General features: G+C 43.3%; 2 protein-coding genes across 4 annotated transcripts; one reads left to right on the forward strand and one right to left on the reverse strand.

The window, feature by feature from the left end:
* The first annotated feature begins 148 nt into the window (after nt 1-148).
* Nucleotides 149-24,074, forward strand: ift140 (intraflagellar transport 140 homolog (Chlamydomonas)). Of its 3 annotated transcripts, XM_058061730.1 has the most exons (31): nt 178-313; nt 374-487; nt 816-975; nt 1,054-1,275; nt 1,344-1,465; nt 1,537-1,667; nt 1,756-1,931; nt 2,205-2,296; nt 3,113-3,219; nt 3,301-3,443; nt 3,522-3,725; nt 3,796-3,868; nt 4,101-4,192; nt 4,276-4,403; nt 4,774-4,891; nt 4,974-5,095; nt 5,175-5,310; nt 6,053-6,184; nt 7,164-7,378; nt 17,335-17,512; nt 17,616-17,806; nt 17,874-17,969; nt 18,044-18,176; nt 19,119-19,262; nt 19,528-19,656; nt 19,762-19,944; nt 20,013-20,216; nt 22,786-22,995; nt 23,072-23,235; nt 23,420-23,561; nt 23,648-24,074. In XM_058061730.1, the coding sequence occupies exons 3-31, from the start codon at nt 829-831 to the stop codon at nt 23,825-23,827; spliced, it is 4,314 nt and encodes a 1,437-aa protein (XP_057917713.1). In that variant the 5' UTR covers nt 178-313; nt 374-487; nt 816-828; the 3' UTR covers nt 23,828-24,074. The 3 variants fall into 3 exon arrangements, with proteins under 3 accessions (XP_057917714.1, XP_057917712.1, XP_057917713.1); XM_058061731.1 differs by lacking the exon at nt 374-487 and having other exon boundaries at nt 149-313; XM_058061729.1 differs by having other exon boundaries at nt 160-487.
* tmem204 (transmembrane protein 204) lies at nt 9,713-16,594 on the reverse strand. Its single transcript, XM_058061734.1, has 3 exons — nt 15,265-16,594; nt 14,023-14,178; nt 9,713-10,690 (listed from the first exon to the last, which is right to left on the reverse strand). The coding sequence occupies exons 1-3, from the start codon at nt 15,542-15,544 to the stop codon at nt 10,446-10,448; spliced, it is 681 nt and encodes a 226-aa protein (XP_057917717.1). The 5' UTR covers nt 15,545-16,594; the 3' UTR covers nt 9,713-10,445.

Genomic DNA, 24,074 nt, shown 5'->3' on the forward strand with positions numbered 1-24,074 from the left:
ATGTCCAGCAGGGGGCGCTTCAATGGTAAGCAACAACACGACTACCCATCCTTACTCACGCTTAATGGGTTACTCAACCTAAAATGACATACATATGAATTAACATGACTAGCTTGAAAAGAATGGCCGAACTACTCATGGATCATTTCGGCAAAGTTCGTCCATTTCCGTAACTCCTCCTCTCGTTCAACCTCTGCGGTTGTCAGTGGCAACTGTCAGCGACGCTTTTATTTGGAGACACATTTACACAAGACTATGTTTCAGTAGTGTTGAAAGTTTACAGCAAAGTTGGAGGCAGCTATTAAATAGCAAGGTAAGTCTTTAAAAAGACACCTTTCTGTTCAATAAAGGCTAACTTTGATGTTCGAGCTAGCTAGCGAGCTAGCTAGCCTAAGTCGAAAATCCAAGATGGATGCCGCTCGAAAATCGATGGTTTGAGCTAGCTCTTTCGACACAAACAAGGGACAAGGGAAAAACTGCATTCAATGTAAGTATTACATACAGCACTGCATCTTAACGAGCTGACCGTTCTGTTTGCGGTTAATCCAAATTCAGTACACTTAAAGATACTGACAACGAGTTCAGTGTCGTGGTTGTCTTCACCTAAACAGACAACTGTGGTCACAAAGGTTGTTAGTTAAATAAAACAAAAACGTTCAATTACTTGAACGCACCAATAAGCAGGCGAGTACTGTACCTGCATTCATCGGCAATTAAATTCAGTGTCATAATAAATAATGACCATAATAAATTATATAAGTCAAGTAAGCAGTCATTCCTACGTTATTTTTTTCTGTCATCTCTTTCCCGCCTAGATACAGTGGGGCCATGGCTGTGTATTTTGACCACCGTGTTGAGACCCCTGAAAATAGTGAGGAGCCCTCTCAGTTGACATGGCACTCGGCTCTCTCCATACTGGCTGTGGCCTCGCGTCATTCCCCCAGTGGTGGAAATGTGGACATCTACCTACAGCAGGTACAATGTGCTATATATACGAGTACAGTACATCTAACTAAAACATGCATTTTTAAACTCACCCCTGTCCAAATGCAGGGAGAGCATGTGGAGAGCTGCCATGTTGAACGTCCTCACCAGCCCACAATGCTTTGCTGGCATCCAGTAAAACCAGTGTTGGCACTCGGCTGGGAGAATGGTGAGGTTGTACTAATTCTGCATCCTTCTGGGGATCAAGCGGTCCTACCAAGCACACACACGGCACGCATCACACTGCTGCAGTGGAGTAGCTCCGGCAGCCGCTTGGTAACCGGGGATCAGGTGAGTGTGTCTCTTCAGAGCACTGCTCTTTTTATTTTTCATATGAATGTATAATACATTAATGTCAGATTGGAGCTTTAGCTGTATGGAAGGTGGACGCCAGAGGGAGACTTCAAGGGAACTATCAAGTCAAACATGCATACAACTCTCCCCTGACTTGCTGCATCTTTAAACCCACTTTGCCTGGAGAGTGAGTCAACCTGATAGCACTGTTAGTTTTAATGAGAAATACATCTCATTCATTATGACTTGTTGTTGCAGTGATGTGAAAATGCTGGCCCGTGCATCAGTGGGTGGCGATGAGAACGCTTTAGACATGTTCAGCTGGAAGGGAGCGCCTCTCAAAATGGGACCACAGGAGGCTCTTGGATTCTATGTCAGCACTGCAGATGGCAAGAATTTATTATTTTGTTTAGAATACTCTGCTGGAATCAGTGGTAGTGGTGCAAGCCGTGCAAATGAAGCCTTATTCTTTTGTAGGTAAGGTGCATGGCGTGGATGAACACAGTAAAACACGGACACTCCTCAGTGTGGACGGTGCCATCAAGAAGATGTTCTTCCTTGAGACAAGGGAAGCCCTTACTGTCATCACTGACGCCATGATGCTGTCACAGTATACTCTGGGACCTGACGGGGAGGCACAAGAAATCCAAAAGGTATGCTGGAAAAGTTGTGACAAAATGTACTATGTACAAGAGCGTTTATAGTTTATTGCAGGTTCTCAAAATATAATGAGTCCGTAGATACTGTAAGCATAACAACAACAACCTGATCGGATGAGATTGTGTGGACTGAAACAGATCCTGGATTGGTTTGTTTGGGGATTTGGTATAGACTGTAGTTCAACCAGTTGTTTCCGATTATATTTAAGAATTGAATTGATTAATGGGAAAAATTGGCATTATGTTTTTTCCCCCTGGTTTTACAAGTTCAAGCTGAGCACCAAGAGTGGGCAGAACGTTGACATTGTGTGGGCCCAGAATGGTCTCGTTATCACTGCAACAGGGGAGCAACTCATCAGGTTGGTACAAACATATTCACTAAGTCCTTATTTCTAAAATCACAAATACTTAAACTTAACTGATATAGTTAATTAAACAGCTAAAATAATGCATAAGGCTAAAAATAACCAATTACCTAAAAATGTCATCCAATACTTCTCTACAAGAGAGGAGAAATATGATCTCAGGGAAGAACTAAATTTGAAACACTTATATGCTAGGACTACGTTAAAAAGTCATAGCATTTCAGTATGTGGAATCAAACTATGGAATGGATTGCGTAAGACCCTCAAACAATGCACAACGATGAGCCAATTCAAGAAACAATACAAACAGTTGATGTTTGCTAAATACAAGGATGAAGAGTTGAACCAGTCATGATGTGCTATATATATATATATCACTATATTGACAGTTACTATGGTACCCATTATGTCATTGTATGGTCATATCACCTCGTACTTCGGTACGTGACAAAAAAAAAAAAAAAATTAAGTAAAAAAATACAAATTCATAAAATACATATATATATATATATATATATATATATATATATATATATATATATATATATATATATATTTTATGAATTTGTTGTGCATATATATGTAACAGTTACTGATTGTAAAAGTACCAGACGGAGGGGTAGGATTTAATTAGCTTTGCTTCTTCCTACTCCTTTTGGACATGTGGAACTGTGAACTGATTATGTGATGCACTCAATTGTAATCTGATGAATGTTCAAATGAAAACCATTACCATTACCATAACATTTACAAACTCCCATCTCGGTGGCCATTTACACGACCTGGTGACTGGTTCTGTTTTTTTGGTAGGCTGTGGGATCTTGAGCGAAACGAGAATTATGCATTGTCACTTGACGAAACTCTGGGTTTTGAGCGGGGCGAAATGATGAACTGTATTTCCTACTGTGCAGGAAAGGGTAAATATTGCACCCTTTACTACTGCCATATGATTGTAAATTTGCTGTTAACGTCTATCCGTGTTTGCCTAACCTCTCCAGAAATCCTGGCAGCTGGCACCAGCCATGGACGCATAGCAATGTGGAAGATGACAGTGCATCTGGACCGCACTAGAGGTGACACCAAAGCTCAGTGGAAGCTACAAACACCCACTGAAATAGAAGGCAACGTCACCCAGTTACAGGTTCTGCATTTATTTATTACACAGTGTGTGTTTTTATAATATCAGACACATACTCATACTCCACTATTTGCATTTCAGTGGGGCTCCAGTCTCAATCTGCTCGCCGCCAACAATTCCAACACCGTGGTGATCCTGCATGAGCATGTGATGTCTGCACACTGTAGCCAGCAGGTGGCAGCGGTACAGCTGACACCGACCCAGCTCAGTATCACTCAGTTCCACACAGGACTGCACCTGGCCCTGCAGTCTGAAATGCACATCAAGGGTGTGTGTGTGACTAAGGTGAGGCTGCAGTTTAAGTCATTTATCATTTCAATGAACGCCACTTGAAATGGATTTATGTGCCAAACAGAATTCAGCGACAGTCTGGAGTGGCAAACAGGTCACTGTGTTTGAGATGTCCGGTGCAGCGCTACACAATAAAGGTACACCACTAAGTAAAGTTACATTCAGCAGCTACATTCAGCAGCGCAAATGGCGTTTTGCTGCAAAACATTCACACATCCCTGAGTGGCTGTGCATGCATGATACCCAGGGATTTCTATTACGTATGTCTTATGTATTTGATTCACGATTCATTGATATAAGTCAATGTAGTGAATGAATCGTTACACCCTTTTTTACGGTAATAGTTTTGTTTTTCCTCACAATTTTCAGGCTCATTCCCTTGTGACTCTCATGTGGTAACTGTACATGGTGAGAACCTTTACACTGTGGAACCAAACAGAGTCCAGATCCGTACACCACAGGTTTGTTCTGGGAACACTAAAAAGAGCATAAGCATGTTTTTTACTGTACTGAATAAATCATCCAATTTCTCTTTTTTTCTTAGGGTACAGTGAAACAGCTATTGACTTTCTCCAAGGCCGAGGGCAACCCAGTGCTTCTCAGCGTGTGCCAATCTTACCTGGTGGTCGGCACGGATACATCACACATTCGAGTCTTTGACCTCACACGAAGGTTGTTCAACAATTTGAATAAGTCTCAGAGGTCCCACAGTTATTTTCAAAGTGGTTATCCAAAATTGTGGCCTTGATGTTGGTACTTGTCCAAAATAATAGATACCATATATCAGATGTAATGACTAAACATTAAGGAGTTGGGGGAGGACACGGATATTAGCATTGAGCGAGGGTGAACTTGCTCATAACGTTTTGGCAGTCCAAATGTATGGGTGGTGTGTCGGCAAAATAAATGACTATATTTGGGGAAAACTGAACATCACTAAAAGTCACTTTTGTGTTGCAGGGGACCTTTAATAAGATACAACTCCAGTTAAAAACATTCCTGTACCATACAGTATCTACATTGTAATATGTGTTTCATATAGAGATGCGAAAGCTCACTGCAATGCCAAGAACCTGGTGGATGCGATTCCCAATTTGGGAGCTCTGAGGTCAGTGAAGTGTAATTCTAATGGCAGCCAAGTCAGCATCTTAATCACACAGGTGAATGAACAACAGGCAGTCTTCTTCTCCATCTCCATCCAGCAAGATCATCACTTAAATTGATGTCAACCTATCTTGTTAGGTGAATGGGCGACCTGACCAGAAAGTCTACTTCTACGACATTGAAATGGACACTGTGACGCACTTTGACTTCTTCACTGGCAGACCGTCTAGTGGTATCTCCAACTGTGAAAACAGCGAAAGGTAAGTCGTTTTGCCGTGTGTGTGTGTGTAATCTTCCCTCACTCAGATAATTGTGTATTATACATAATTTGTGCTTCAGACAGCAGTTCCAGGAGACTGAACTCAGTGCCAGATGCCCTGTGTCTCACTTCTGGGACGAGAGTGAACCTCGCCTTTTTGTGTGCGAGACTGTGCCAGTTAGCTCTGAAACATCATCATCTGGCTACTGGGACACGGTAATGTTGATGTTATTCTCTGATTAAAACAACAATATGTGGACATACCATCTCTGTGTGGAGTTTGCATGTTGTCCCCATGCATGCGTGGGTTTTCTCCGGGTACTCCGGTTTCCTCGCACATTCCAAAAACATGCTAGGTTAATTGGCTACTCCAAATTGTCCATAGGTATGAATGTGAGTGTGAATGGTTGTTTGTCTATATGTGCCCTGTGATTGGCTGGCGACCAGTCCAGGTTGTACCCTGCCTCTCACACGAAGACAGCTGGGATAGGCTCCAGCACCCCCGCGACCCTCGTGAGGATAAGCATTAGAAAATGAATGAATGAATGAATGAATATGTGCACATTTGACCTCAACATAACAGCTTTGCCATAATACCGTGGCTTGTAATTAAATCTTGGCATGTCATTACCATGGTAACCACACTTACTATTACTATTGTGACTACTACTATTGCTACCATTGTTCCTTTTCATTCATTCATTCATCTACCGCTTATCTTCACAAGGGTCGCGGGGGTGCTGGAGCCTATCCCAGCTGTCTTCAGGCGATAGGCGGGGTACACCCTGAACTGATTGCCAGCCAATCACAGGGCACATATAGTCTAAACCACCCTGTTTCTTTTCAGTGTCCTGTATTAATCTTGGACAAGCTGTCATTAGAGTACAAATAAGTAATGTATACAGTGTGTATTATTCCTCATCAGCATCTTGATTTACTACTTCTTTTAATTTTCCAGGTGGATGTGTCCGTGGTCACCCTTTTCTGTACTCAAGAACATGGCCTCCTCTTGCAAGACTGCTACGCCAAACCATCAGGCCTTCAGGCTCTCCTTGCTCTCGACGTGCCTTACTATTACTTCAGCTGCAAGGTGAGGCTGAGCAATGCTCTTATTTTTGGTTCCCCACTCAGCATGTGCAGCTATATGTATTTTTTCCATTCCTAAATATGCACCTCTGTTTGGTCTAACACACCCCAGCTATTATTTCGGAGGGGTGGTGTCTTTCAACCAGAAGTAAGTAAGTCTGTGACCCCCCCTACTTCAGAGGATATCAATATTTAAATTCCAAGCTGGTCAATCGCAACCCTGTGGAGTGAAATCTGTTTTATTTTTAGTAGAATAGCTTTGTCTTAAATGTATTAAATTTTGTGTGGTTACCTTTGACTCCTACCTCTTCCTCCTCCAACCTACAGTAACTGAGTACACCCCTCACATTTCAGCAACCACTTCATTTTAGCTTCTCAACGGACAATACCATAGATGTGGGATCCAACTATTTAGACAATAATAGTAATCAGTGGATAATAAATGTATACTAATTCGCTACTGGGCTGCACGGCGGACGAGTGTTTAGCGCGCGGACCTCACAGCTAGGAGACCTGAGTTCAATCCCACCCTCGGCCATCTCTGTGTGGAGTTTGCATGTTCTTCCCGTGCATGCATGGGTTTTTTTCTAGGTACTCCGGTTTCCTCCCACATTCCAAAAAACATGCTAGGTTAATTGGCGACTCCAAATTGCCCAAAGGTATGAATGTGAGTGTGAATGGTTGTTTGTCTATATGTGCCCTGTGATTGGCTGGCGACCAGTCCAGGGTGTACCCCGCCTCTCGCCCGAAGTCAGCTGGGATAGGCTCCAGCACCCCGCGACCCTTGTGAGGATAAGCGGTAGAAAATGAATGAATGAATGAATACTTCGCTACTCTCTACTACTAAAATATATCAAAGTTTCATTTCCATAGTAGTGTTCCTTGAGAAGGAATAATTATATGAAGTGTGGGGGATGTGTTTCTATGTGATACAATATTTGTTTGTTTTATGAGCATGACAACGTGCCTTATGTGTTCTAAAGGAGGTTTCTGCCACATCAGCACCAGCAAACCACAGCCAGTCATCACGAGGTTCCGTTGCCCTCTTCCCCCAAATGGTGTCCAGGCGTGCTCTCAGGGACTTTGAAGGCCTGGAGAACTGTGACAAGTCCACACGCGATGCCATGTTAAACTTCAGCTTCTACCTCACCGTGGGCCACATGGACGAGGCCTTCAAGTCCATCAAACTCATCAAGAGGTAAAACGTCACTGTTCGTCAGCTCGGTAGATTTTTTAAAAATAGATCCCCCCCCTCCTGTTTGATCCAGTCGTCACGTTCTTTCCTAAGCGGTCCTGTCCACAAGGACTTTGTTTCAAAGGCTAAGGTAATGACCAATGGGGAGTGCATTGTTACTGTCGGCCTTGGTTTTGCTTGGAATTCTGCACAATAGTATAGATGTTAGCAGGGAGTTTGCTTTTCCTCACAAAGTCCATTCAGATTTGTCATCATTAATCATATTTTTCCAAAGACGTTTGACATCAAGGGCCGTAAGACCGCTAAATAGTATTCCATTTTATATTATGACCATTAAGCTATCTTGGGTGAAAGGTTAGGAATGGCTCAACAATTGGCATGTCATTTTCATCCAATCTCCTTCAAACATTCAGGGGTTATTGTCTTTTATCACAGCAAGAACCTTGTTGCTTTTGAATCATGATACAACACTCCAGACTGTGTGTTTTAAATTTCCTTCAGCACATTTGTTCTGCGTTCATGCCCAGGGAAGGAACTCTCCAATCTGTGTATGTGACTGTTACTGTTAGTATGTGGGTGTGTTCTGAAGGGATGTACAGTGCTAAACACATATACACAAGTGTACCCTTTCCATTTCTGCAAATATTGAATCAGGTCCCTAAAAGGATGTGTTCTGGTATGTATGGGTCAGTCTGTCTATTCATTTTTGGGAGAGCAGAGATACAGCTTTATAAGTTCCCCATTGATGGCTATATTTATTTATTATTTTTTTTATGATCGGCATTGTGTTTAATTCTTGAAAACATCCTACAATACACTCCTGCATTTTCAGGCAGAGCTCACCTATATCTTTAGGTATTGTAAATAGAAACGTTGAATGGGGCACATGAAAAAGGGGCTGCACGGCGGTCGTGTGGTTAGCGCGCAGACCTCACAACGATCCGGGTTCAATTCCACCCTTGGCCATCTCTGTGTGGAGTTTGCATGTTCTCCCCGTGCATGCGTGGGTTTTCTCCGGGTACTCCGGTTTCCTCCCATATTCCAAAAACATGCTAGGTTAATTGGCAACTCCAACTTGTCCATAGGTATATATGTGAGTGTGAATGGTTGTTTGTCTATATGTGCCCTGTGATTGGCTGGGGACCAGTCTAGGGTGTACCCCGCCCGCCCGAAGACAGCTGGGATAGGCTCCAGCACCCCCGCGACCCTCGTGAGGATAAGCGGTAGAAAATGAATGAATGAATGAATGAGTTGCTTTAAGGTGTTAAAGGCCACCAAACAAGTAATAATACTCATTACTGCCCCTCACAGGACTAAAGGGAAACATTGCCTGCACCTATTTTGCATTACTACTGTAGTTCATAATGAAGATGGTGTTTAATAAGTTGAAGTCAAGTATAGTTGGTGTAAATGTGCGAGTGTGTGTTGAGAAGAAGGAGAAGGTTACGTGTGTCTGCAGAGAAAAGCCCCGAAGACTGTGAGGTGTCATCATCAGCTGGGATAGGCTCCAGCACCCCCACGACCCTCGTGAGGATAAGCAGTTGAAAATGAATGAATGAATGTAAAAGGAAAGTACCAAAGCCAGAGCCATTATCCACAAACGGCGAAAACATGGAACAGTGGTGCACCTTCCCAGGAGTGGCCAAAATTACTCTATGAGAGCAGCTACGACTCATCCAAGAGGTCACAAAAGACCCCACAACAACATCTAATGAACTGCAGGCATCCCTTGCCTCAATTGTCAGTGTTCACTCCACCATAAGAAAGACACTGGGCCTGCATGTCAGAGTTCCAAGACCAAAACCACTGCTGAACAAAAAGAACATTATGGCTCATCTAAATTTTTTGCCAAAAAACATCTTGATGATCCCCAACACCTTGGGAAAATAGTCTGGGGTCTGTCGAGACAAAAGTTCAACTTGTTGGAAGGCGTGTGTCCCATTACATCTGGCCTTACCACATTTCAGAAAAAGAACATCATATCAACACATTGTGAAAATATATCGATAAGCAGATCTTTAGATTTTTTTTTTAATATGACATACATTGTCTGCAACTTTACATGTGTGTTTAAATGGCTGAAATGCTGAGAATGATGCAGCAGTATCAGATACAGGCTGGAATTGTATTCCAGACATTCCAGCCATTTGCGCCATTTCCTTGAATTCATGTTGTCCCTGACTTTTGGTGACATAGTGCTGGGTTATCTGTCGTTTTTTTGCTATCCCGTTGCCATATAAAGCCACTCTTTCCCCCAGCAATGGAAAATAATACTACTATATAATGTACAAACGAAATATGACATTGACAAATACGAGTAACAACTTGTGTATTTATTGTTTGCCAGTTTATTGAACTTATAATTTATCTATGTTCTGAATAGTGTAGGACCCACATGGGCTCTTTACAGATTCATCATATAACAATCCAAATATTAAAACACCTTAATGGCAAGACTGTATTTGAATGCCGTTAACTAATATTACATTAGCATATAGAATGTACCACAAACAAGCAGACTTCTAAGTTGCAGAAAAGTATTTATGTGTATTTCGGTATCCGCCATTTCCTCTATGCAGACACCATAAAATGATATTGCAGTTACCCATTAAGAAACGTTGCTAAGTTGACTGACAATGATGTTTTAATTAGTTTACCATCTAAAGATATATCAATATTACATTTTGACATGCTTCAAAGTGATGGGAGAAAAAAACATGAGGTATTCTGTTATGTTATCAACATCTATCATAATTCCAATTTAATAATAGAACTTTTCAATAAGTTCACATATAACATTTAAGGTCAAGGTCCAGCTTGATCTTCTGTTTGGGGAGGATGTTAAGCACAACAGTGTCCTGGTCCAAAATAGTGAATTATTTAGCCACCAATGACATTTCTATAGGAAATATATACATAGTGTCGTGTGGCAATACAATTCTGACATAGCTGTAGATTATGAAAGTGAGCACATAGCAGGTAGATAAAGGCCTGACCCGTCTGACACTTCATGCCTTGCGAGTCAACAGGATTAATAACAGCCTGAATAGTCGCTGAGTTGTCACTTTGCTTAACATGGCGAGTCCACGTAGTCATTGTCCAGGCGTGGGTGGAAAGGGGACGCCAGCGAGCGACTGATGATGATGACCCGCGGTGCCAGGCAGTCATCACGGCGGTGTAAAATATTCCAGATGAGCATGGCTGCCGCCATGGTGGCTAGAAGGCAAGCGGCTATGTCCATGAAACAGGAGTAGGACAGGTGCGTGTAAGGGCCGATCCTGTAGAAGGTCACAAGTCCAATTACCAGCACAAAACCTGCAGTGTCAAAGAAAGACCATTTAGCGAGTCAGTCATTTGGTGTCCTGTTTTACTGTATTTTCACTATATACAAGCATGATTGCAGTAGTGTCAGTAACTCAAAATCCCCATATAGACATAATACAGGCTGGTGGACCAAATTTGCCTCATAGAGAACCCTTGCTGTGTGATTCACTGGATTTCAGTCACAGAAAGTTCTTGTAAATAGACAACATCTAAAAATATCAGCCAGTAATGATGCTCAGAAAATCATTTGAGGTGTTTCACTGAGAATAGACAATCTAAGGAACTTGCTATTTTTATGCTGATACTGTACTTTGAACTTTATCAGCATCACGCCTCAACCCACACCTTTCCCCTCTTCTGTCCTTACAAAGACCCCATAAATCCATTCATAAAATATAAGTCGACATGTTCATTACACGTTTAAGACTTCATGAACCAATGCATTGCAGTATCAAAACAGTTCCCCAAAATAATGACTGGAAATAGGAATAACTGATAGGAATCAGTCAGTTTCCTGTACTGTAGCCTGGAGTTCATTTATAGTTTTCCCTTTCTGCCTCAGCAGAAAGATGGCTGTTTGTTTGATGTGAGGATGTGAATAATAGTGTCTGTGTGTCGACCACTCAAATTGGAAGGCCACTGTTTGCTCAGTGACTTGCTATTTAACCTGCCTGGCTCCCGATCCAAAAACATGAATAATCTCCTGTCCAGGTTGCAGCCAGGGTGGGCTGTGTGAACCTCTCTATTTGGCACACACTTACAGTATCTCATCAGCTTCCTTCCCCCTCTTCCTCTTTCCATCCTTCCTTCCACCAATTCCACACCCTCCACTTTGAGTCTAATACATCTACTGGAGATTTGACGTTATCGCTCACGGAGAAATGTCCGATCAGATTAATTTTAAGGCTGCACTGAAGACGTTACAGTACTGGAATGTAAATAAGTCATCAGTGACTATCCGGCATCAAAGTACACACAATGTGAATGGAAGTTATTATCTCAAGACCTATGACATGACCTGACTTTAAACACACTAGAAAACACATTCCAGTCATTCTCTTCCAGGAGGTTTAATGGCCAAGGCGAAGGAAAAAATGACTTGACCCGACCTGGATGTTGTTACCTCACAGCCTCCTTGCAATAGCTGAGAATGTTTGGCATGTGTCTAAAGGCGATTGATAGAAAATATCTCCATTCATATCAGACATAAGATGATAAAATATATATGTGCAAAATGAATACCATGTGCATAATAAGCAATTAAGACTGGACCCATGTGAGCAAAATTGTTTGGTTTCTAATATTCTATCGGATGGGGGTTTTCAAAATATGATATCGACCACCAAGCCTCTGAAAGTGAATACAATACAAACTGGACCTCCCCTCCTCCCCCAAAATTATTTATTTAGTGGAGGTTTCACCTGACCCCAGACTCTGTTTACTTGCTCGCTATCACAACTAAAAAGCAATGAATTTAGCCTTGATACATAACTGAAGTCAACCAGTCCAGGGTGTACCCCGCCTCTCGCCCAAAGTCAGCTAGGATAGGCTCCAGCATACCCGGACCCCAGTGAGAATAAGCGGCATAGAAAATTGATGGATTTGGAAAAATTGGGTTTTCTTTATTTCTCTTAAGCTGCCACAGTTGCTCCTTTTGAAGACCAAAATAAATTATACAAAAACATACCCACACAAAGTGAAAATGGACTGCGGTATATGAAGTTGTTCCCCATTGTGCAGCTTCTGGGAAGACTTTCTACAAGATTCTGAAGTCATTTTTGTCAAATCGGGGGGGTCACTGAGTGGTACAGACTCGCAAATTCTGCTCTAAATCATCCCAAAGGGCCTTCCCTCAGCTTTTACCACACAGTTGGAACTGTCAGATATGTAGTAGAAGTAGAAGGATGAAGACGGAAAGAAGAAAATAGAAGGATGACAGTTCAAATAATAAAGGGATCGACTGTACGCCTTGAATGGTATTCATGTCATTCTGTTCATGCTTTGTTGATGCTTTTTTTTACAGGAAGCCTATCTAATTTTGGATAGATAGTAGGTGTGTGCTTTGAAACCTTGTTGTTATCATGCATATAGACAGTCACATTGATCATTGCTGACCACATTGTCATAAAAGCTATAAATAGCCAAATGACGCTCCTTTGGACAGGACTTTTTAGGATCTGTTTTGGCCTGTCCAGCTAATTTGTATGGTCTGTCTTCAATGGAAATAACCTGTTGTGGGTGTGATCTTCCTGTCAAGGTTTTCACATAATATCCCTCATCCAAAAAATACCATACATAGAGAGGAAATCTTCATTGCAAGAGGAAGTGGTCCCATATACCGTATATACCTTTCCCTGCTGAAACTAAAAATTGGAATCTCCTGATAGTGTGCACACACACAACACAAACACATAGTCCCTGTTGAAAGTGTCTTTCCCGTGCATTCCCCCTCCCCGCTTTTTCCTTCTTCATCTCGGGGGTTTGCATAACAGGTAGTCACAGACATTTCCTCGTCCTGAGCAGGGATATCCTGGCGCCCACCAGTCTCTCCCTGGCTCACTGCAGCACTGGTTCATGGAGCCTTGACTGGTGACTAAATTTAGATGCAAAACAGACCCCTAGACTGATAGAGGGGCGAGTGACTGAGTGACTGCAGCGTACACTGTACAGGGACAAAAGTCTGGGGACACACCTTTTTAATTAAAGAATTGATCTATTGACCGTAGGTTGGGCTCATTATTCATCTTCCTTCCCAAGACATTTTGGACAATTTTCTGGGAAGAGTTTTGGGAGCCCTATTTTAGCAGCAATGCACAAACTCAGATCCATAAATGTGTTTTTAGAAGAGTTTGGTGTGAAAAACCTGAGAGCCCTGACCCCAAGCCCATCAAGCACCTTGGCATGAACTAAAAAGAGAGTGACCTCTGACCTCATGGATGCTCATCTGAATTGAAAACACACTCTACAATCTTGTGGGAAGTCCTTTATGATGAGTTGGAGTCTATCCCAGCTAGCTACAGACAAGCGTAAAAAGCAAAGGTTGCAGGCTCTTAGTGGGTGGTACATTGAACAGGAATGGAGCCTGCACCCAGTGCTGAAACTGAAAGACATTTATGTGAACCACTAGACCACAAACAGCTGTCCCAGTACTTACGTCTAAAGAATATACCTTTTCACAAGGGCGATTTTTCTTTGCTGTTTATCTTGAAAATCTTGTAATTTAAGATGTTGACCGACAACCTAGAGAGTATTCCCATACTTTGCCATTGAAAGGAGCTCATCAGTTTCCCCGGGCATCTTATTGGTGGTGCATTAATACTCACTGGCTAGCTGGAAAAGTGCTGCAATGGCCTCCTCCCACCACTGGGATTCTTGTGTGATTAGCGGTAGCTCCATCAGGCCGAGGAGGAATATCAGTTGACCAGCAGTCAGGGCCACGGTCGCCATCAGGTTGCATGCCCGCATCATGTCAAACTGCACTTGAGGGACCATAGGGAGAGATGTGTTATACTTCCAAACAATTATAGCACTGCCTTATTGCCCTACATTGCGTTGGCGTTGCAATGTCTTTGGGTGCACACTATGCTGTCCATTGTGTCAAGTTGGCAGTGGACCTGCAGAGTTTCCCAGAGTTGTTTTGAATGGGATTTTGTCAATGGGGCCTTCACATACATGAATACCTCCTGCATCCCATTTTATTTTAGCAACAAAATGATGCAGCAAGGTATTTCATTTACTTGGAAATGTGTCTGGTGGCGGGCAGACCTCACAGCTAGGAGACCAGGGTTCAATTCCACCCTCAGCAATCTCTGTGTGGAGTTTGCATGTTCTACCCATGCATGTGTGGGTTTTCTCCGGGTAGTCCGGTTTCCTCCCACATTCCAAAAACATGCTAGGTTAATTGGCGATTCCAAATTGTCCATAGGTATGAATGTGAGTGTGAATGGTTGTTTGTCTATATGTGCCCTGTGATTGGCTGGCGGCCAGTTCAGGGTGTACCCCGCCTCTCGCCCAAGTACAGCTGGGATAGGCTCCAGCACCCCCATCAACCTTGTGAGGAAAAGCAGTAGAAAATGAATGAATGACTGTGTCTGGTGGCATAATAGAGTGACACATAATGATAATTATTCATGCAGCAAGTAGCTGGTAGTTTCAGTAATAAGCATATACACAAACAACAAAATTCATTCATTTTCCACCGCTTATCCTCACGAGGGCTGCGGGGGTGCTGGAGCTTATCCCAGCTGTCTTCGGGCGAGAGGCAGGGTACACCCTGGACTGGTCGCCAGTCAATCACAGGGCACTTATACACAAACAACCATTCACACGCACATTCATACCTATGGAAAATTTGGAGTCGCCAATTAACCTAGCATGTTTTTGGAATGTGGGAGGAAACCGGATCACCCGGAGAAAACCCACGCATGCACGGGGAGAACATGCAAACTCCACTCAGAAATGACTGAGGATGGAATCGAACTCGGGTCTCCTAGCTGTGGGGCCTGCGCGCTAACCACCCCACCGCCATGCAGCCAAAACAACAAAATGATATACATAATACTTACATTTAACAGAGCTGCGGGATTCTTGATAGCCAGCATACTCAGAGCCCCATCCCAGACCTTCACACTGCTTATGTGTCCCCTGCCCCCTTCTGCCAACCTGGAGGTCATCCCGACCCTTCTCTCCTCCGGAGGGGCACATCTTCCACAGTCCCACACTCCTCTTGCGCCCATCTTCCAGGGCCTGCAGGACCCAGCTGGGAGTGAAAGCGGCAACATTGTTCAGAACCAGAGACAGCAGGGCAACCGCTACTGCCGCCGCCACTAGCCTCTGTACGGCCATGTGACACCCCCTGCCCGTCACCTCTCCTCCCCCTCCCTCTCCCTCTCGTTCCAACCCCTGTTCTTCCTCAGTGTCCTGCCTGCTCTCTCGTCTCTCCTCCGGGGCAGCAACCTCCTCCTCCACTGCCTCCACCACCACTACCGCTGCCACCGCCTCCTCCTCCAGCTGATTACTTGTGTCACACAAATGGACAGTAGGAAGGATGCTGTCTTGATCTTTAGCTAAAGAACATCTCCATTCATCCTCATTCGTGAGTTGGTTGCAGCAGATCCTCAGCCCTCCTCTTCTGACAGCACTGTGGGTATGCTCGGATCAAGCCAACAGAGGTCCATTCCACTGGCTCCTACTAGCTGCAGCTTGACTCTTTGGATTTTGATCCTCTGATCTTGTGTACCCACACTGCTTCACGTGTGATCTGCTGTCTACATGCAGAGCAAAGTTGCAAAAAAAAAAAGGATAGATTCTCTTCACAGTGTTGCGAGGAGTCTCTCCTCTGTATGACCCACCTCCCCCTGCTGTTCTTTCCCTCACAGACTGGCTGTAAATCCTTTTAGGTCAGAGATGAATACTTGCATATGGCTGAGAGACATCCGTGTCATAATCAGACAGCTCCCTTCTCCATGGTTGCATTAAATGTGCCAAGATTTGGTGTGACTCAAATGTCCAAAAAGACCCCCTCTTGAACGTCACTGTTGTATACTCTTTTGTCTGCAGCCTGGGGTGGTGGTGAGGGTGGGGGCGTTCACTTGAAGTCCTCTCTCTTGTGTGCAACAAACACGTTGGCCACCACACTCGGCCAGCAACAGGATGTGTTTCCTGAGAGGAAAAGAGGCTGGGAAGAGGGGCCAAATGTAGACCTGGTTCTTCTCTTGTCTTTCCTTTTCTGGCTCTCTAGATGTTGCCGCTCCTCTGTCTTTGGAAGTATTTATCTCATTGTTTTCTGGTTGCCATGTAAGGCCAGACTATTTCTGACAGACTTTGCAGAAAACTTGGATAATCTGGTTCTCATGTTCTTCTTGCTTTGGTTTCACTAATAGACGCCGTTGCCCCCCTCACACACCACGGCCCCTAAAGATTTGGGCTATTTCCTGTTGCTTAACTTTCATAAATAGTTCACATCTGTATCTGCTAAAGCCAGGGGGAGGATGACGGGGGAGTCAAATAAGGAACAGATGGCGAAGGAATCTTGAATACGAACTTTTAAGGGTTCAGGCTGTGATTTACATCAGCAAGTCAAAGAGTAAAGTACAGATTGCACAGATTTGTTTGTTTGCAACTGTATTTTAACAGGTATATATTAATGTGTCTAAATGCTTATACAGATATCCTCCAAATTATGTAATCATTACACAAATGACTTCTGGCCAATTAGCCGCCCCCCCCCCCCCCCATGTACCAAATGTAGCGGCGATTTAGCCAACAGCGTAATTTTACGCTGGGTGTTTTAAAGCTCTCGTCAAGCTGTGTGAGAAATTTCAAGTCAACCTGGCTTATGAGGTTTCCAAGCACATGGGTGCATTTTATGACAAGTTTCACCCATTTGTTGTAATATACTGACTGGCCACTTCATTTGGTATGAGCCCATACAAGACCTGTAATAATAATACTCACTTTCATATTTACTATGTTTATAGTTTTAGTTGTTGTTGTGTAGTTGTAGCTAATATTATAATAGTACCAAAACTCTATCCAGTAGAGTTTTGTCTTTGTGTTCATATTGACATTCTCAATGATGATTAATGAAATGGAATTGAGTGACTAAATCCATCACTTGTTTTTCCCCTCCGCAGCAAAGTAGTATGGGAAAACATGGCACGTATGTGTGTGAAAACCCGTCGTCTGGATGTGGCACGTGTGTGTCTCGGCAATATGGGAAATGCCAGAGCAGCAAAAGCACTGAAAGAGGCGGAGGCGGAGCCGGAACCAGAAGCCCACATAGCAGCATTGGCCATTCAGCTTGGCATGCTGGTATGATCCTCGAAAATAGGAGTTATTTGCAACATTTTTCCAATAATGTGCCTTTTCACACACATGTCTACATGTCCCTTCTTTGCTTGTGGTCTTCCACCAGGAAGATGCTGAAAAGCTGTATAAGGGCTGTCAACGCTACGACCTCCTGAACAATCTGTATCAGGCGTCTGGGCAGTATGAGAAGGCGTTAGAAATCGCTGAGAGTCATGATCGTATCCACCTACGCGCTACCTACTACAATTATGCACGCTATCTGGAGTCCATTGGCGACAAGAGCATGGCCCTGGCTAAGTAAGAATATTTTGTTGAATCACAAAAAGATAATTGATCTGTCTAAATTGTTGAATCATTCTTCCAGTTATGAAAAATCCGACACCCACCAAGTGGAGGTGCCCAGAATGCTTCAAGATGATCCATTGTCTTTGGAGATCTATGTTAACAGGATGAAAGACAAGTATGTGAAGTGACAGGCATATATACCCATACCCATGTACATTTTACATTAAAAAAATGATCTCTTCAACACAGGAAACTCTACAAGTGGTGGGCTCAGTATTTGGAGAGCCAGTCCGAGATGGATTCAGCTATTGAGCTCTATGAATGTGCTCAGGATTACTTCTCTATGGTCAGAGTTCACTGCTACATGGGGAACGTTCAGAAGGTGATGCCGTGAAATATTCATATTATACCCTTACATTATTAAATGACTACAAACTACCACAATAAACCCATAACGATTCCTCCCAGACAAGGTCAGTGCTTTCCACCCCTAAATTTAACCAAGGCATAGAGTCACAAAATCTTATGGCACACCACCAAACAAAAATGCATCAAAAGCATTGGGTGGATACACAGATCAACTATGTAACCGCTGCCATCTAGTGGAAGATTATATCATTGTTCTGTCTGTCACTATACGTTCATTCACTCATTCATTCATTTTCTACCGCTTATCCTAACTTGGGTCGCAGGGGTGCTGGAGCCTATCCCAGCTGTCAGGGTACACCCTGGACTGGTAGCCAGCCAATCACAGGGCACATATAGACAAACAACCATTCACACTCACATTCATACCTATGGACAATTTGGAGTCTCCAATTAACCTAGCATGTTTTTGGAATGTGGGAAGAAACCGGAGTGCCCGGAGAAAACCCATGCATGCACGGGGGAGAACATGCAAACTTCACACAGAGATGGCCGAGTGTGGAATTGAACTCCAGTCTCCTAGCTGTGAGTTCTGCGCGCTAACCACTCGGTTGCCGTGCAGCCCATCACTATACATTACTAGCATAAATTTAAGTTTCTGGTAAATACATACTCAAATAAGGAAAGTTTCATGACACACTTGATTAGTGTGCTGCAGTAGAGTGGTTGGGAATCACTGCTCAAAAAAATATATAATAAAAACAATGTTATTAGTATTCTGTATACTTTTGCATTGGATTTCATTCAATACAATTTACGCCTAATGATATGTATGGTGATGCAAATGTTTGACTCTGCAAAAAGGAAATTGTGCTTTTTCGACTTGTGTGTTTGCTGATCCAATGGTTTTTTTTTTACGACAGTAAATTAAATCAATGAATGTGATTATTTTTACCAGGCATCTGACATAGCCATCGAAACAGGTGACAGAGCGGCATCGTACCACCTGGCAAGGCACTATGAGGGTCACGATGACATCAAACAAGCCGTCCACTTCTACACTCGAGCCCAAGCCTACAACAACGCCATACGACTTTGTAAGGTAAGCTTATCTGTCACTCCCTATTAGGACAGTATCTCTAAATACTAGAGCAGAGGTCGGCAACCCGTGGCTCCGGAGCCACATGCACCTCTTCAGCCTCCTGGTTGTGACTCCCATCACCGAGCGTGGTGATTTGATCCCAATCTCGTACATTGTCTCGTCTTGTGAATTAAGTGTCTCGTGAGACTATTGGTATTTATTTATTGTGAGGATCAATGTTCTCAAAAGGTCCCTTGACCTGTTTTGTGTGTTAATCTCTGTACAGGAGAATAGCTTGGATGACCAGTTGATGAACTTAGCTCTGCTCAGTAACCCAGAGGACATGATGGAGGCTGCTTGTTATTACGAGGAGAAAGGCATTCACTTGGACAGAGCAGTTTCACTCTATCACAAAGTACGACATGACTGTTAACTCCACATTTTGTTTCATCATTCCTCATCATCACACAAGAGGGCAGCATTGCAGGCATTGTAGAAGCAATTATGTTCTCTCTTGAAGGCTGGTTACGTCTCCAAAGCTCTGGAAGTGGCCTTTGCTACCCAGCAGTTCGCTGCTCTTCAGATGGTTGCCGAGGATCTCAATGAGAAGTCGGATCCTGCCCTCCTGGCACGCTGCTCTGAATTCTTCATTCAACATTCCCAGTATAAAAGGGCTGTGGAACTTCTGATTGCAGCCAAGAAGGTACCACTCCCATCTGTGCATTTATGCACTGCAGACACATTATTCATGTTTGCTGTTCTTGGTTACAGTACCCTCAAGCTCTGGAGTTGTGTGTGAATGAGAACCTGACAATCACAGAGGAGCTGGCTGAGAAAATGACTGTGACTGATTCCAAAGACTTGTCCGAAGAGGCTCACAAGGATCTGCTGGAGAGGATAGCGGAGTGCTGTGTGCGTCAGGGAAACTACCACCTGGCGTCTAAGAAATTTACACAGGCCGGAAACAAACTCAAGGTAGGAAATTAGGGATATTGAAAATACTTAAGACCGCACGGTAGCCTAGTAGGTAGCATACTGGCCCAACGACCCAAGTGGTTTTCTTTATTAATGCTTTTTAACCTTTGCATGTTTATTTTTTCATGACCGGCAAACACAAGCCACAAGAAATTACAGTGCATCCGGAAAGTATTCACAGCGCTTCACTTTTTCCACATTTTGTCATGTTACAGCCTCATTCCAAATTGTATTAATTTAATCTCTTACCTCAAAATTCTACACAAAATACTCCATTATGACAATGTGAAAAAGTTTTGTTTTTTTTTACTTTTTTTTGAATTTATTAAAAATAGAAAACTAAGAAATCACATTTACATAAGTATTCACAGCCTTTGCCATGAAGCTCAAAATTGAGCTCTGGTGCATCTTTTTTCCACTGATCATCCTTGAGATCTTTCTACAGCTTAATTGGAGTCCACCTGCAGTAAATTCAGTTGATTGGACATGATTTGGAAAGGCACACACCTGTCTATATAAGGTCCCACAGTTGACTGTGCATGTCAGAGCACAAACACCAAGCATGAAGTCAAAAGAACTGTCTGTAGACCTGTGAGACAGGATTGTCTTGAGGCACAAATCTGGGGAAGGATACAGAAAAATTTCTGCTGCTTTGAAGGTCCCAATGAGCACAGTGGCCTCCATTATTCGTAAATGGAAGACGTTTGGAACCACCAGGACTCTTCCTAGAGCTGGCCGGCCTTCTAAACTGAGCGATCGGGGAAGAAGGGCCTTATTCAGGGAGGTGACCAAGGCCCCGATGGTCACTCTGTCAGAGCTCCAGCGTTCCTCTGTGGAGAGAGGAGAGCCTTCCAGAAGGACAACCATCTCTGCAGCAATCCACCAATCAGGCCTGTATGGTAGAGTGGCCAGACGAAAGCCACTCCTTAGTAAAAGGAACATGGCAGCCCGTCTGGAATTTGCCAAAAAGCACCTGAATGACTCTCAGACCATGAGAAACAAAATTCTCTGGTCTGATGAGACAAAGATTGAACTCTTTGGTGTGAATGCCAGGCGCCATGTTTGGAGGAAACCAGGCACTGCTCATCTCCAGGCCAATACCATCCCTACAGTGAAGCATGGTGGTGGCAGCATCATGCTGTGGGGATGTTTTTCAGCAGCAGGAACTGGCAGACTAGTCAGGATAGAAGGAAAATATATAGAGATATCCTGGATGAAAACCTGCTCCAGAGCGCTCTTGACCTCAGGCTGGGGCGAAGGTTCATTTTTCAGCAGGACAACGACCCGAAGCACACAGCCAAGATCTCAAAAGATTGGCTTCAGAACCACTCCGTGAATGTCCTGGAGTGGCCCAGCCAGAGTCCAGACTTGAATCCGATCGAACATCTCTGGAGAGATCTGAAAATGGCTGTGCACAGACGTCTCCCATCCAACCTGATGGAGCTTGAGACTTATTGCAAAGAAGAATGGGCAAAACTGCCTAGATAGGTGTGCTAAACTCGTGGGATCATATTCAAAAAGACTTGAGGCTGTAATTGCTGCCAAAGGTGGATCAACAAAGTATTAAGCAAAGGCTGTGAATACTTTAGATTTTTTTGTTTTCTATTTTTAATAAATTCAAAACATGTCAGAAAAACCATTTTTCACATTGTCATAATGGATTATTTTGTGTAGAATTTTGAGGTAAGAGATTAATTTAATACAGTTTGGAATGAGGCTGTAACATGACAAAATGTAGAAAAAGTGAAGCGCTGTGAATACTTTCCGGACGCACTGTATAGTTTTGTTTCATGCAATGAAAAAAAAAAGGTAAACACGGAGCTACATATCCAGAAGTCCTGGGAGCGCTTGGGAGTGTGACCAATCACCGCAGAGTGGGCCATCGGTGAAGTAAATTAAACAGATTGTCGGGGTCGGAAGCAGGAAGTCATTTGAAATTCTGCAAAAAGGTGCAGAATCTGTGTGGGTTGTTGTGTGTAGCTGCTCTAAAGAAGTCCACATCTCAATACATTCATTCATTCATTCATTCATTCATTTTCTACCGCTTACCCTCACAAGGGTCGCGGGGGTGCTGGAGCCTATCCCAGCTGTTTTTAGCCGAGAGGCGGGGTACACCCTGGACTGTTGGCCAGCCAATCACAGGGCACATATAGACAAACAACCATTCACACTCACATTCATACCTATGGACAATTTGGAGTGCCAATTAACCTAGCATGTTTTTGGAATGTAGGAGGAAACCGGAGTACCCGGAGAAAACCCACGCATGCACGGGGAGGACATGCAAACTCCACACAGAGATAGCCGAGGGTGGGGATTGAACTCGGGTCTCCTAGCTGTGAGTCATGCGCGCTAACCACTCGTTCGCCGTGCAGCCCATCTCAAAATTTTGCATAATGGGTCGTCTTTAACAATTGCTGAGTGTGTGCAATTTTTTCTCATGGGTAATACAGTGATACAGTACATAAAGTACTTCATGTGTTGCACCGCCTGCTGGTAAAATGTGGGCAGTGACAATAACATGCTGTTTAATTTACAAATTTCTAGTTTTATTTTGTTTTCCTTACAGGCAATGAGGGCGCTCCTCAAATCTGGCGACACAGAAAGAATCATACTTTTTGCCAACGTTTGTCGTCAGAAGGAGCTTTTCATCATGGCCGCCAACTACCTCCAATCTGTAGACTGGAAAAACCCAGAGATCTTGAAGACAATCATTGCTTTCTACACTAAAGGCAGAGCGCCACACCTGCTTGCAGGTTTCTATGAAACCCGTGCACAAGTAAGATGGCAGGACTTTACAGTGTACAGCTTTACAAAAGATTGTCACTGAAAATGACTTCCTATGCGTTTCAAAGGTGGAAATTGATGATTATCAGAGCTATGAGAAGGCTTTGGATGCTTTGAGTGAGGCGGTCAAATGCCTCTTGAAATCAAAGAATGCGGATGGACAACAGGAAGCCAAACTGGCTGAGCTGCAGCGTAAAATCACCCTCATTCAGAAATTTGTCCATGCACGCAGGTAAAAATTTGTCCGAAATTGTGTGTGAATTCTGAGCGATGCAACCATTCAGCCTAAGTGCTCAAGAAAGGGCTATAACTAGGGGGCCATGTTTGTATCATCATACTAGCATACATATAGTACCATATAGTGTACTGTATACATATGCAGCCTTGCGCCCATGACTCTTGTCTTTTGTATGCAGGTTAAAGCCAGAAGATGCTGAGGAGGCCCTGAGCATATGTGAGGCCTTACTGGAAGAATCTGAGTTGGACACTGCTGTCAGGGTCGGGGATGTGTTTGGCTTCTTGATCGACCATCACTGTCAGCACGGCAATTTCAAAGTGGTAGGTAATTATTCAAATCCATTCCAGCAAAGTCTCTGATGTGAATTTTTATAATATTATTTTTTTTCCTGTATGTTTTCATGTAGGCCCACAGCAAGCTGGAGGAGCTCCAGAAGCTGATGTCATCACAAAATATCAGATACTACGTTAAGCAGGCCAATCTGGACACCCTGCATAAACATATGGGTTTCACTATGGATTCTGGGGATCACAGAAATAATGAAAAGGAAGATGATGAGGTGGAGGAGGACCTGAACATGCCCTAAAAACTGTTGACATTTTAAAATATGAATTCTTAAAGATTGAGATCGGTGGAAATGGTGCCTGCATCTTGGTCGCAAGAGGGCGCTGTTGTTTCATGTTAAGCCACCAGAGAGGCTGTAGATTACTGCTGTGGCACTCTCATGGTTGTAATAGATTTTGTGATACTATGGAAAATACACACACGAAAATGTTTTTCATACCAAATATGTACATATGCATTTTGTGTTTGTGTTCTGAAAATAAAATGAC

This window comes from Doryrhamphus excisus, chromosome 22, assembly GCF_030265055.1.
Source record: "Doryrhamphus excisus isolate RoL2022-K1 chromosome 22, RoL_Dexc_1.0, whole genome shotgun sequence".
Taxonomy (NCBI): Eukaryota; Metazoa; Chordata; class Actinopteri; order Syngnathiformes; family Syngnathidae; genus Doryrhamphus; species Doryrhamphus excisus.

Coding starts and splice junctions, on each gene's coding strand:
- ift140 (XM_058061731.1), top strand. CDS start 829: ATGGCTGTGTATTTTGACCACCGTGTTGAGACCCCTGAAAATAGTGAG. Junction 1,466..1,536: donor AAACCCACTTTGCCTGGAGA/GTGAGTCAACCT, acceptor TTGTTGTTGCAG/TGATGTGAAAATGCTGGCCC. Junction 3,726..3,795: donor AGGGTGTGTGTGTGACTAAG/GTGAGGCTGCAG, acceptor TGTGCCAAACAG/AATTCAGCGACAGTCTGGAG.
- tmem204 (XM_058061734.1), bottom strand. CDS start 15,544: ATGGCCGTACAGAGGCTAGTGGCGGCGGCAGTAGCGGTTGCCCTGCTG. Junction 14,179..15,264: donor ATCCCGCAGCTCTGTTAAAT/GTAAGTATTATG, acceptor TGGTCCCTCAAG/TGCAGTTTGACATGATGCGG. Junction 10,691..14,022: donor AGCACTTTTCCAGCTAGCCA/GTGAGTATTAAT, acceptor TTGACACTGCAG/GTTTTGTGCTGGTAATTGGA.